Source organism: Chiloscyllium punctatum, chromosome 19 (genome assembly GCF_047496795.1).
Source record: "Chiloscyllium punctatum isolate Juve2018m chromosome 19, sChiPun1.3, whole genome shotgun sequence".
NCBI classification, from domain to species: Eukaryota; Metazoa; Chordata; class Chondrichthyes; order Orectolobiformes; family Hemiscylliidae; genus Chiloscyllium; species Chiloscyllium punctatum.
The window spans coordinates 97,210,186-97,224,525 of record NC_092757.1 but is presented as its reverse complement, the minus strand read 5'-3'; the positions used below and the strand labels follow the sequence as shown (position 1 = coordinate 97,224,525).

The following is a 14,340-nucleotide window of genomic DNA, read 5'->3' as shown; positions in this document are numbered from 1 at the left end:
GTATCAGTCTAGCCATTGACACAGTGACATGAGTTCAAACATTTCCAGATTTTCTGTATTCAAGTTTAAATTTAGTGTGGTGATATTTGAACTTCAGACCTCATTGTTTTAAACTCAGTACCATCCATGAGAAAGGCATTGGTTAGTTTTTGTACTGTAATTTGTATCTTAATCTTTGAACAGAAGGAAGATTGAATTCAATGATCCCAAATGCGCAGCTACAGGGATGGTGCAGGAGGGAGGGATTCGGTTTCTGGATAACTGGGGTTCTTTCTGGGGAAGGTGGGACCTCTATAAACAGGATGGTCTACACCTGAACCTGAGAGGCACCAGTATCCTTGGGGGGAGATTTGCTCGTGCTCTTGGAGGGGAGGTTTAAACTAACTCTGTAGGGGCATGGGAACCTACACTGTAGCTTTAGGGTGCAGGACCTGGAGTGTAGGGAGGTTAGGAACATTGCATCAATCTCAAAGGAGGGTGCCTGTAAACAGGAAAGTGGCTTGAAGTGTGTATACTTCAATGCAAGAAGTATACGAAATAAGGTAGGTGAACTTGCAGTGTGGGTTGGTACCTGAGATTTCGATGTTGTGGCTATTACGGAGACATGGGTAGAACAGGGACAGGATTGGCTGTTGTAGGTTCCAGGGTTTAAATGTTTTAGTAGGGTCAGAGGTTGGGGTAAAAGAGGGGGAGGTGTGGCATTGCTTGTCAAAGATAGTATTACAGCGGTGGAAAGGACAATGGATGAAGACTCACCATCTGAGGTAGTTTGGGCTGAGGTTAGGAATAGGAAAGGTAAAGTCACCCTGTTAGGAGTTTTCTACAGGCCTCCTAATAGTCCTAGAGACGTAGAAGAAAGGATTGCGAGGATGATTCAGGAGAAGAATGAAAGTAATAGGTGGTTGTTATGGGGTCTTTAACTTTCCTGATATTGACTGGGAAAGCTATAGCTCGAGTTCGTTAGATGGATCAGTGTTTGTCCAATGTGTGCATGAGAGTTTCCTGACACAATATGTAGACAGGCCAACAAGAGGTGAGGCCATACTGGATTTGGTTCTGGGTAACGAACCAAGCCAGGTGTTAGAATTGGAGGTAGGTGAGCACTTTGGAGACAGTGACCACAATTCGGTGACTTTTACTCTAGTGATGGAGAGGGATAAGTGTGCATTGCAGGGCAAGAGTTATAGCTGGGGGCAGGGAAATAATGATGCGGTGAGGCACGACTTAGGATGCGTGGCTTGGAAAAGTAGGCTTCAAGGCAAGGGCGCAATTGATATGTGGAGCTTGTTCAAGGAGCAACTATTGAGTGTCCTTGATAAGTATGTACCTGTCAGGCAGGGAGGAAAGGGTAGTGTGAGGGAGCCGTGGTTTAATAAGGAATTGGAATCCCTTGTTAAAGGGAAGAGGGCGGCCTATGTATAGATGAGGCGTGAAGGTTCAATTGAAGTGATTGAGAGTTATAAGGTAGCCAGGAAGGATCTGAAGAGAGAGCTAAGAGCAGCGAGAAGGGGACATGAAAAGTCCTTAGTTGGTAGGATTAGGGAAAACCCTAAGGCTTTCTATAGGTATGTCAGGAGTAAAAGAATGACTAGGGTAGGAATAGTTCCAATCAAGGATAGTAATGGGAAGTTGCGTGTGGAGGCTGAAGAGATTGGGGAGACACTGAATGAATACTTTTCATCAGTATTCGCTCAGGAACAGGACATTGTTGCCGATGTGAATACTGAGTCACAATTAATTAGAATGGACGGCTTTGAGGTATGTCGGGAAGAGGTGTTGGAAATTCTGGAAAGGGTGAAAATAGATAAGTCCCCTGGGCCTGATGGCATTTATCCTAGGATTCTCTGGGAAGCTAGGGAGGAGATTGCAGAGCCATTGTCCTTGATTTTTATGTCCTCGTTGTCTACAGGAATAGTGCCAGAAGACTGGAGGAAAGCAAATGTGATTCCCTTGTTCAAGAAGGGGAGTAGGGATAACCCTAGTAACTATAGGCCGTTGAGCCTCACTTCTGTTGTGGGCAAAGTCTTAGAGAGAATTGTAAGGGATAGGATTTATGAACATCTGGATAGGAATAATGTGATCAAGGATAGTCAGCATGGTTTTGTGAAGGGCAGATCGTGCTTTACAAACCTTATTGAATTCTTTGAGAAGGTGACTAAGGAGGTGGACGAGGGTAAAGCAGTAGATGTGGTGTATATGGATTTTAGTGAGGTGTTTGATAAGGTTCCCCATGGTAGGCTACTGCAAAAAATACGGAGGTATGGCATTGAGGGTGAGTTGGAGGTTTGGATTAGGAATTGGCTGACTGGAAGAAGACAGAGGGTAGTAGTTGATGGCAAAGGTTCATCTTGGAGTGCAGTTACTAGCGGTGTTCCGCAAGGATCTGTTTTGGGACCATTGCTGTTTGTCATTTTAATAAATGACCTGGAGGAGGGGCTAGAAGGTTGGGTGAGCAAGTTTGCGGATGATACGAAAGTCAGTGGAGTTGTTGACAGTGAGGAAGGATGTGTCAGGTTACACCGGGATATAGATAAGCTGCAGAGGTGGGCAGAAAGGTGGCAAATGGAGTTCAATGTGGGTAAGTGTGAGGTGATTCACATTGGTATGAGTAACAAAAAGATGGGGTACTGGGCGAATGGTCGGATACTTGGTAGTGTGGATGAGCAGAGGGATCTTGGTGTCCATGTATACAGATCTCTGAAAGTTGCCACCCAGTAAATAGTGCAGTGAAGAAGGCATATGGCGTACTGGCTTTTATTGGTAGAGGAATTGAGTTCCGAATTCCTAAGGTCATGTTGCAGTTGTATAAGACTCTGGTGCGGCGGCATCTGGAATATTGTGTGCAGTTTTGGTCGCCATACTATAGGAAGGATGTGGAGGCACTGGTACGGGTGCAGAAGAGGTTTACCAGGATGTTGCCTGGTATGGTAGGAAGATCATATGAGGAAAGGCTGAGGCACTTGGGGCTGTTTTCATTGGAGAAAAGAAGGTTTGGGGTGACTTGATAGAGGTGTACAAGATGATTAGGGGTTTTGATAGGGTTGACCATGAGAACCTTTTTCCAAGTATGGAGTCAGCTATTACGAGGGGGCATAGCTTTAAATTAAGGGGTGGTAAGTATAGGACAGATGTTAGGGGTAGATTCTTTACTCAGCGAGTCGTGAGTTCATGGAATGCCCTGCCAGTAGCAGTGGTGGACTCTCCCTCTTAATGGGCATTTAAACGGGCATTGGATAGGCATATGGAGGATAGTGGGCTAGTGTATGTTAGGTGGGCTTGGATCGGCCTGTACTGCGCTGTATTGTTCTATGTTCTATGATTGCTCAAGACAAGGATTTTTTGTTTCAATTTGGCAGTCGAAGTAGAAAGGGTTACAGTTCGTTCTGCATTATATTTGGAGATCTGGGATTGGAATTCAAAACTTTTCACTAATCCCTAGAACCTGTGTCTTCAACATGTCACTGGAATCAACTTCTTTTATCTACAAAAAAGAGCTGCAACAAAATGACTTAATCACTGATATTAACTAAAATTCCCCTTACTCTCAATGTTTTCACAACTCTTACAAGGTATTAACTCTTAATAACATGCTAACTCTTTCTTCTTGCCTCCTACTCAAAACCTACCTCTGACTTGCCACCTCCCTCACTTGACCTTGCTACTTGCTTCACCCATTCACCAGTTCCCTTTCACTTGCCCCCTCTCTGACACTTGCCTTTTCCTCCTTCTGTTCACCATCTCCCTCCCTCTTGTCATTTCCTTTCTCACCTGCCTTTTCTTCCCATTGACTGACCCTGCTGCATCTCATTTGCTCACTCCAACCTCCCACCAGTTGCAGCACCCCTCGCAACATCCCTCGCCATTGCCACCACACTGAACAAGGAAACAGAACCAGGGACAGAAATCAAGACTTGAAATTGAAATCAGTCAAAGTAATGTCCTGGAGAGGAGTTGAAGTCTTCAGGAGGGTATTCTCTAGCTATTTGTTCAGGGCTCAGCTTGCTGTTAATTTTACATGATTAATCATCTTATGCTTAGCTCATATCACTAAAGTCATTCTGTGGTGCCATCCACTAGTTCTTTGCAAATGGCACTTTATAATAGCGCTCCTTTAACCATTTGAAGGTGAGCATCCATAATAAAGGGCAGCTTAGAGGGAACGCTGCATCTGCACATAATCATGAATTGAATTCGATGCAATTGACCCCTTCCCCTGCTGACAGTGGCAATAACAATGAAGCATATGGACCAGGCTTTTTCTTTGTTCACCCTAGTGTTGGATTCTGGGTAGGTGAGGTGGCCTTGGCCAGCACCTCTCAGTTGATGATGGAAGCTCAATTAATGCAACTGTTTCATTTGAAAATATCAGTCATTATCTTGATGGAGACTCAAGACAGAATTTAATTTGAAGCATGAAGAAAATGCACAGAATGTGTGTGCGCAGTAGAAATATGCTGAAAGCAGTGGATGGCAGACACCTATGGATTAACGTACATAATTCTCAAAACTGAGAGTGTAGGTAGCAAAAACCTTGATGAAGAGCTCAGTGGATTTTTGGATGTTATAATTATAGAGTACACTGGTGAGGGCAAATAGTTTAACCAACGGCTTAGTCACAATTAGACTATAGTATTAATCAAGAGTTCCATTGCATGAAGCATATAAAATCCATGAAACAGATTAAGTGATGATTCAGGTGAGATTATAGAATTTTATTTATATGAATTGAGGTACTTCTAGTATAACTAAAAAGGTTAGAGAATTTTTAGTAGATTTTTAAAAACAAAATTGGAATGTTCTGGCCAGATAGTGATTTGATGGTCATCCATTTTCTTGTGGAGTGTTGGGCAACCATAAGAATAAAGAAAAGGTTTTTGATAAATTTCTTGTCACTGTTATTCTTGCAACATGCCATATTTTTAGGAAAAATGAGAGCATTTGAAAGAAAGGAAGGAAGATAAGGATGGCATGATAGCTCTGAGAAAAAAAACGTAGTAAAATTAGATTGACAAAGGTCTGGTGCTGAAATGATAAGTGGAAAGGTCATTGGTCTAAAAACCTTTGGCATAACCAGTGGTTTTGTTTGTTTTTGTGTCTTTAAGTTCAACTTCATGTTAAGTTGGTTTTTGCACCTCAGTTTACTGTCATCTGTAACAAACTCTCAGAATGCTGAGGAAACTCAGCATGTCTGGCAGCATCTGTGGAGAGGTTAAAAGAGTTAGTTGGAAAAGCTCATCAGGTCTGGCAGCATCTGTGCAGAGAAATCAAAGTTTACATTTCAGATCCAGTGACCCTCATTCAGAAGGGTTTCCGATTTACAGGAACTGCAGTACTTTTGGTTTTTAAAAGAGCTACCGTTGCAAGTCTACTATGACATCTTCAGAACTTGCATTTTCAGATTTCTAGCATTTGAAGCTTTTTGCTTTTATGGGAAGCTCAGTTTGCATTTTTCTCATTACTTGGAAATTGCTGCATATGAAGCTTGTTTCCTTCTTTGATTAAAGGTACAAGGCCTCCTTCCTTCACTTTTTTTAAATTTAATTTCTCTTCTGCCTTTATTCAAAGGATTACTAGCCCCAAAGGCTTGTGTGCGTTTGGGTCTGTAAGATGACTAGGCTACTGTGTGAAACCAAGTATTTAAAATGATGTTCAGGTTGTTTTCTCCCATAACTCAGTCTCTTGATTTGTGTCTGTGTTCATGCTGAATTTGGTATTCAGTTAGAAAAAGCACAGCAACACTTGCAGTTGTGTGGGGAGAGAATGATTTCAAAAGTTAATTCTCTCTGGCTGCAATTTACTCTGGCTGTTACTCTGGTCTTGAAAAAGGAGGTGTGCTTGTAAGCAGAGCTGGTTGTACCATCTTCATAACAAGCAGCATTATTTCACCTAACTGCTTGGGCAAGGTTAGAATTCAAACTAACCATGCTGATAGATAGGCAGGTTGCAGCTGTTGAAGTGCTGAATAACGTTTTAAGGAATGGAATTTTATTGATGCATTCATTTTGTTCCTTGGATCATCTTCTGGGAGGCCAGACAGTTTGGGTTGTGATTGATATCAAACTCTTTTGCGCTAATTTGTTGACAGAAGGACTAACATTTTGGATAATTCAGTTGAAATTTTGAGAGAGTGGAAGCCATGCAGAGTTTGAGCTCACTCCTATGAAAGTTTTTTTCAAAGCTAACTAGGTCTTTTCTAATGTCTCTTATGTCTTTTGTAATAATCCTATTGTTTCCGTTATGACTATGGACAAATCATTGGTTCTGACAATGCTGCTTATGTAAAAAGTATGATTGCGATCAAAACATTTAAAACTATTGGCTTGCTGCTTCTCTCTTACCTCTCTGGACAGGTAAGAATTCCTGTTACTTTGCCTGTGGTTATGTAAAGTTGTGTCAGTTGACCTGCTATCCTTAATTTACCATGTTTTGGATTCTCTTGCATTTGGGTATACCTTAGATGATTTAGAATACAGAAATAGAAAAGTACAGCACAGAACAGGCCCTTCGGCCCACAATGTTGTGCCAAAGATTATTCCTGATCTCAAATAAAATAATCTAACCGACACACCCCTCAATTCACTGCTGTCCAAGTGCATGTCCAGTAGTCGCTTCAATGTCCCTAATGACTCTGTTTCCACCACCACTGCTGGGAACACATTCCATGCATTCACAACTCTCTGTGTGAAGAACCTACCTCTACATCTCCTCTATACCTCCCTCTGAACACCTTAAAACTCTGACCCCTCATGCTAGTCAATCCTGCCCTGGGCAAAAGTCTCTAGCTATCGACTCTATCCATTCTTCTCATTTCCTTGTATAGCTCGATCAGGTCACCTCTCTTCTTCCTCCTCCTCTCCAGAGAGGAAAGTTCGAGCTTAGTCAGCCATTCTTCGTAAAACAAGCTTTCCGGTCCAGCATCCTGGTAAATCATCTTTCCACCCTACCAAAGCCTCCACATCTTTCCAAAAATAGGGTGACCAGAGCTAGACGCAGTATTCCAAGTGTAGTCTCAAACCAGGGTTTTGTAGAGCTGCAGCAAAACCTTGCAGCCCTTAAACTCGATCCCCCTGTTAATGAAAGCCAAAACACCATATACTTTCTTAACAACCCTCTCCACTTGGGTGGCACCTTTGAGGGATCTGTGCACTTGAACACCAGCTTCCTGCTGTTCCTCCACACTGCTAAGAATCCTGCCTTTAATCCTACTTCAGCATTCAAGTTTGACCTTCCAAAATGCATCACTTTGCATTTATCCAGTTTGAACTCCATAACTGCAAAGTCCAAAAGAACAAGAAAGCTGGAGTTTACATTGTTGGAGTGGAAGGCTGAACGAGCATGTGACATATTCGCTTGTAATGTCCTATTTAAATCACAATTATCTTTGTGCCACTTTAGGGAAACCGTCAAGGAAAAGGACAAACCAGATACTGCAGGAGAGGAACCTGAAGAAAAGGAACAGTCTGCTCCACGAGGTCGGAAAACTGCAAACAGTCAGGGGAGGCGGAAAGGCAGGATCCTGAGATCCATGGCAAAAGAAGCCATCACTGAAGAGCCACCCAACCCCCCTCCTCCACCTGAACTTGGTGAGTATACCTGCCCACGATGAAATATCCTCAATGCATTGAAAAATCAGCCACAAAATTGAAAATTACAAGTTCTGTGTTTGTTTCCTATTATTCAATTAAACGTTTCACAATCTTTGACTGAAATCAAAGGTCTGAATTAATAATACAAAGCTTCCAGTGAGTTAAGTTTCAACAAAGCATGCAAACTAATTATGAAGCACTTTACTTCCCCTTGAACAGAGGTGCAACATTAGCCATTTTCCATCCTCTGGGATCCTCCCTGACTCCAGTGACTCTTGAAAGATCACCACCAGTGGATCTACAGCCTTGTCAGTTATCTCCTTAAGTCCAGGAAACCTTTGCTGCACTCCCTTTATAGCAACAATATCTTTCCACAGATAAGCAGACCAAAACTGCAACAATACTCCAGCCATGGCCTCACAAGACCCTGTTTAATTGCAAGAAGGCCTCCCTGCCCCGTACTTAAAAACTCTTGCTTTGAAGGCTGACATAGCATTTGCCACCTTTTCCGTCTACTGTACCTGCATGCTTGCCTTCAGTGACTGGTGTACAAGGACAACTGGGTCTCATTGTACATCGTTGTCTCCCAATTTATAGACATTCAGATAATAATCTGCCTTCCTATATTTTCCCCCCAAGATAAATAACCTCACATTTATTCACATTACTCTGCATCTATCATGCATTTGCACTTTCAATGTTACCCAAATCTCACTGCAGCATTTATGCACCCCCCCACCCTCACCCTCATTTTATGTTATCTGCATATTTAGCAAACTGGATAGTTCCCTAATCCAAATCATTAATAAATATATTTGCAGACAATGTAAAAATAGGATGGATGGTAAATTGCGAGGAAATAAGAACCTCAGAAATGGAAATAGATAGATTAGAAGAGTGGGCCAAAATGTGGCAGATGGAGTTTAGCATGAAAAAGTGTGAGGTCATGTTTTTGGGTCGAAAAATGGAAAGGCGACCTATTACCTTAATGGGGAGAGACTGCAGGGGGATCTAGGTGTATTCATTCATGAGTGACAGAAAACGAGAATGCAGGTACAGCAGATAATAAAGAAAGCCCATGGAATGTTGGCTTTTATGGCTAAAGAAATAGAATATAAAAATAAGGAAGTATCGTTGCAACTATACAAGGTATTGGTGAGACCACACCTGGAGTATGTGCATAGTTTCAGTCTCCTTGAGGAAGGATGTAGTGGCATTAGACGCAGTTCAGGAGAGGTTCACTATATTGATCCTAGAGATGAGGGGTTTGTCGTATAAAGAGAACTTGAACAGTTTAGATCTGTATTCTCTGGAATTTAGAAAAATGAGGGAAGATCAAATTGAGGTATTCAGGATGATGACAGGTGTGGATAAAATAGACGTAGAGTGGATGTTTTCTCTTGTGGGCCATTCTATGGTGAGAGGTTGTCGTCTTAGGATAAGGGGGAGCAAATTTCAAACAGAGTTGAGGAGAAACTACTGCTCCCAAAAGGTTGTAAATCTGTGGAATTTGGTACCCCAAACTGTGGTGAATACTGGGACAGTGAGTAATTTTAAGGAGGAAGTAAACATATTTTTAATTGGTAATGGATTGAAGGGATCAAGAGAGAAGGCAGGAAAATGGGGGTGAGGAGCATATCAGCCTTGATCGAATGGCAGAGCAGACTTGATGGGCCGAATGGCCAATTCTGTTTCTACATCTTCTGAACTTGTATTGTGACTGGTTTAGTTCCATGTGTTGGTCCCTGCAGTAACTCCACTAGTCACTGCCTGCCATTCAGAAAAAAGACATGTTTATTTCAACTCTGTTTACTTTCTGCCAACTGACTTTCTTTACATCTCAATACACCACCCTGATCCCATGTGCTTTAGTTTACACTCTAATCTTGTGTGTGGGACTTTGACAAAAGCCTTCTGAAAGACAAGTAACTGACATTACTTGCCTTTTTCAACTTGTTTGTTTCATCCTCATAGAGTTCCAGTAGATTTGTCAAGCATGATTTTCCTTTTGTAAATCTAAGCTGACTCTGTCCAATCCTGCCACTGTTTTCCAAGTGCTTAGCTATTAATTTTTTTCTAATGAACTCTGGCACTTGCCCCAATACAGATGAATAGGCCAACTGGGCTGTACTTGGTTTTCTCTCTACTTTCCTTTTTAAATACAGTGGAAATTCGATTATCCAAACGAGATGAGCGTTCGGATAATCAATTATTTGGAAAATTGATTAAATGCCTTTCCTTTGGGGCTCGGAGTTTTAAAGTCTGCTCCCTGTTCACTTTGTTTTGAGAAGTGTGGCATTGGAAAAGGTCGGCAGATCAGGACAGTTGACTCTCGTGCTCTTTGGATACTGCCTGACCTGTGCTTTTCCGGCGCCACACTTTTCAACTCTTGATCTCCAGCATTTGCCGTCCTCACTTTCTGTCACTGGCATGGATAAAAGGTTGACTGACTGAAGCAGAGAGAAGGCATAAATGGAATCTTTTTCAAGTTGGCACGATGTAATGTGTGGTGTGCCACTGGAATCAGCACTGGGACCTCAACTGTTTACAATTTATATAACTGACTTGGATGAAGGGTTGAAAGATATAGTTGCAAAATTTGCTCATGAAGCAAATATAGGTTGAAAAGTAAGTTGAAGTGAGGATGTGAGGCCACAAAAAAAAACTGAGGTTAACTGAGTGGGCACAAATCTAGCAAATGTAATATTGTATGTGGAAATTTTTAATTGTTCAGTTTGGCAGAAGAATAAAAAAGGCATATTCTCCAATTAGTGAGAGGTTGCAGAGCTACCTGGATGTCCTCCTGCATGAATTGCAAAAGGCTAATATGGAAGTAAGGGAAGGAATTTGTGTGCATCATAGTCTAATAACTGACATGCTTTATAATATATTGAAAGATAGTAAATCCCTTTAGGCTGTCAGTCTGTTTATAAACTATTCAGGATTTGTAGATATGATTCTGTCACTGTCGGGAATTTCCCACCTAACTTTGTGGAAAGGGTTAATGCCTACTTGAGTCTATATTTTTAATTACTTGAAAATGGGGTTACTATGATGGAAGCAGCTGTTTACTGATGGCTTATTTCAGTTCTAGCACTTTACCATTCTTAATCTTCCATTGCAGCTGGTGGTGACTCTTGTTTCTTGGAACTTTTTCATTTGTTGCTTGGTCTGTCTGTGTGTTGTTTCCGGTTTCTCTCGGAACTAAACTGCTGGCAGTTTACCAGTAAACTTGTTTCCCTAGTCCCTATTCATGCTGAGTACAACTGCTTTCTGTCACACCCATCCAACAAAATGTTGTGAGTCTGTTGCTGTTCGTTACTCGGGTTTGCCAGAATTAGAACATTTGCCAGAATTGATTTAGAACTCTTGCATAGATCCTGTGAATCAACACATTCCTGGGGTAGGTAATATTATAAGTTTTTCTCTTCCTGGTCTTTATGTAGCAACACCACTATGCAGAAAGTATATTGTGCGAGCATTTATTTTGACATTGTGTTTAACTGTCAGAAATTACATGTTCTGCAGCAGGTATGTTCTCCACAGGGTGTGCACACCGCAACAACAGATTCCGAACTTAATCAGAAATTATGTATTAGCAAATGGCACTGCCACTTACTGCCCTACCTTTGTGTGAGATAATAAGAAACCTCTAATATTAACTCACTGTCAGGAAGGGATATTACTATTACTTAAGAACATTTTTCCTAGAGCAGTGGATCCAGATTGTGGATGAGTAATAATGACTCTCTAGGTTAAGACAACTTAGTCCAATTTATATTCCTGATTCACTGATTAGCATTCAGTTTTAAAAGCCTGCAGTTCAGGAAAAGGCTGATAAATCCTAAATCAGAGCACCATGATTTGTTCGTATCAGTAACGTGTAGATTTTTCAGAACATGTGTTTAACTCTGTACCTGGCTCTGGGGTGCCATCATGTGCATCTAAATAGCTCATTGTGACATAGCCCCGATAACTCAGGCTATGTTATAACAGAATTAATTGCTAACTGATGATGTTGAGAACTCTTAATGGTATACTTTGACCCAGCTGTATAAAAACATAATCTCATCAAATCCATTTTGAAAGCCTCTGCTCTCGAAGCAGCTAGAACAGAATAGTTGCATTTTCTAGTTGTAGTGCAGCTGTGGTGGGAATATGGATCAGAGAGCATTTTCCAGGTGACTATTGCTAAACCTCATAACTAAGGATATCAGAATCCAGATCAGCTGAAATCTGCATTTAATTTGTAACAATTCACTAAATGATTTGGCAAGTTTCATTCATTTTTCCCTCAGGTTGTTTTTCAGTATTTCAAAAAGCTGCAATGTTGTACTGATTTTTTTGATCCAGTGTCTAAAAGTTTGGTTGACAAAATGATTTTTAGGGCCTTAAATGTAATCAAATACACTGGTGAGGTGGAAACAGTTGGTATGGTCTACCTGCACTGAATTTTTTAAAAGGCAATGAATTTAATTTAATTTATTGTCACATGTGCTGAGGTACAGTGAAAAGCTTTGTCTTGCAAGCAATACAGGCAGATCACAGAGTTAAGTAGTGTAGATAGTAAACAATATGTTAAAAGCATGCTATTAAGTTTAGAGTGTAGAACGATTGTATGAAATGCAAACTTAGATCTGCACGAAGGAGCTTGCAAGGAGTTGGCCGTATCTAGCGCCATCTTGCTTCTAAGTGATCAGAAGATATAGCAGAGTGGACAAGACATTAGATTGCTTGCTAACTCCCCAGTTGAGGCAAACAACGACAGCAGAATTGTAAAACTAAAGCAAAGTATTCTCTGATGCTGAAAACCTGAAATAAAAATTAAGTGCTGCAATCACTCAGCTGATCTGGCAGCATCTGTGAAGAGAGGAACAGTTTATGTTTTGAGTCAGTTATGGCTCTTCAGAAGTTCAGTCATATTCAACTCAAAGCATTAACTTAGACATTAACTTCTCCTTGGCAATTTCACATGGTGAGAGAGTAGGAGGTGAGCAACAGACTAAGGTGACAAGATACAAAATCTCGCTCTCTGTCTCTTGCTCTCGCTCTCGCGCTCTCTCGCTCTCGCTCTCGCTCTCTCTCTCTCTCTCTCTCGCTCTCGCTCTCTCTCTCTCTCTCTCTCTATCTCTATCTCACATGCATGCACACACACACACACATTAGCCCATGGCTAATCCACCTGGCCTGAACACTATGCACAATTTAGCATGGCCAATCCACCTAATCTACACATCTTTGGACTGTGAGAGTAAACTGGTTAGAAAGGTTAGATCACATGAAATGCTGGAAGAACTAGCTATTTGGATACAGAGATGGCTCGAAGGTAGAAGATAGAGAGTGGTGGTGGAGGCTTGTTTTTCACATTGGAGGCCTGTGACCAGTGGTGTGCCACAAGGATCAGTGTTGAGTCCACTGCTTTTTATCAGGTATGTAAATGACTTGGATATGAACATAGGAGGTATAGATGACACTAAAATTGGAGCTGTGGTGGACAGCGAATGCGCCTTAACTGTGGCCATCATTATTTTATAAATCTCTATAAAGTCACCCCTAAATTCTCTACACTCGAGTGAAAAATGTTTCAGCCTATCCAGCGTCTCCTTATAACACAAATCCTCCATTCCCAGCATCATTCTGATCATCTTTTCTGAACCCTCTCCAGCTTAATGATATCTTTCCTATAACAGGGCAACCAGAACTATACACAGTACTCCAGAAGAGGCCTCACCAATGTACTGTAAAACCTCACCATAATATCCAACTCTTAAATGTCTGAGCAATGAAGGCAATGCTCTGCCCTCATCAATCATCTTGGTTACTTCCTCAAAAAACTCAAATCAGGTTTGAAAGACATAATTTCCTTTGCACTAAACCATACTGACAATCTTTAATCATTCCTTGCCTCTCCAAGTGCATGTAAATCCTACCTTTCAGAACTACCTTCAAAAACTTATTTACCACCAAAGGCAGATTCTCAGGTGTACAGTTCCCAGGTTTCTCCTTACGTCCCTTCTTTAAAAAGGCACAACATTAACCACTCCGTTGTTATCCAGCACCTTGCCTGTAGTTATAGATGATGCAAATATTTTTGTCAGGGCGCCTGAAATTTCCTTCCTATTTGGGGAGTAAGGAAGCTTAGTGGTTAGCACTGCTGCCTCACAGCACCAGGGACTCAGGTCCGATTCAATGCTCGGGCAACTGTGTGGAGTTTGCACCTTCTCCTCATGTTTGTGTTGGTTTCCTCCCACAGTCTAAAGATGTGCAGGTTAGGTGGATTGGCCATTGTAAATTGCCCATAATGCCCAGAGATGTGGACGCTAGATGGATTAACCAATGCAGGATTACAGGGATAGGGTAGGACCTGGGACTGGGTGGGATACTGTTTGGAGAGTTGGTGCAGACCCAGTGGGCTGAATGGCCTTTTTCTGCACTGTAGGGATTTTATCTCTCTGTCTAATTTCTCACAACATCCTACAATATACTAGATCCGGTCCTGGAGATTTATCCACCTTTATATTTTCTAAAACCTTCAGCATGTTGTCTTCTGCCATGTGAATTGTTTTCAGAACATCAATATTTATTTCCCTGAGTTTTCTACCTTCCATTTCTTTGTCCACAGTAAAAACTGACACGGAATAGTCATTTAATATCACTCCTATTTCCTGATGTTCAACACAAAGATGACCTCTTTGATTTTTGATCTACTCTCTTTCTAGTTGCTCTCTTGCTCTTAATGTACTTGTTGAATCTC

At 41.4% G+C, this 14,340-nt stretch overlaps 1 protein-coding gene across 15 annotated transcripts in view; it reads left to right on the top strand.

Annotated features, from left to right (window-relative positions):
* Nucleotides 1–14,340, top strand: part of ncor1 (nuclear receptor corepressor 1) — a 406,208-nt gene that overhangs the window by 199,742 nt on the left and 192,126 nt on the right. For all 15 annotated transcript variants that reach the window (XM_072590142.1, XM_072590152.1, XM_072590155.1 and 12 more), the window contains one exon: nucleotides 7,396–7,583. In XM_072590142.1, the coding sequence (XP_072446243.1) occupies nucleotides 7,396–7,583 (188 nt within the window). The remainder of the gene's footprint in view (nucleotides 1–7,395; nucleotides 7,584–14,340) is intronic.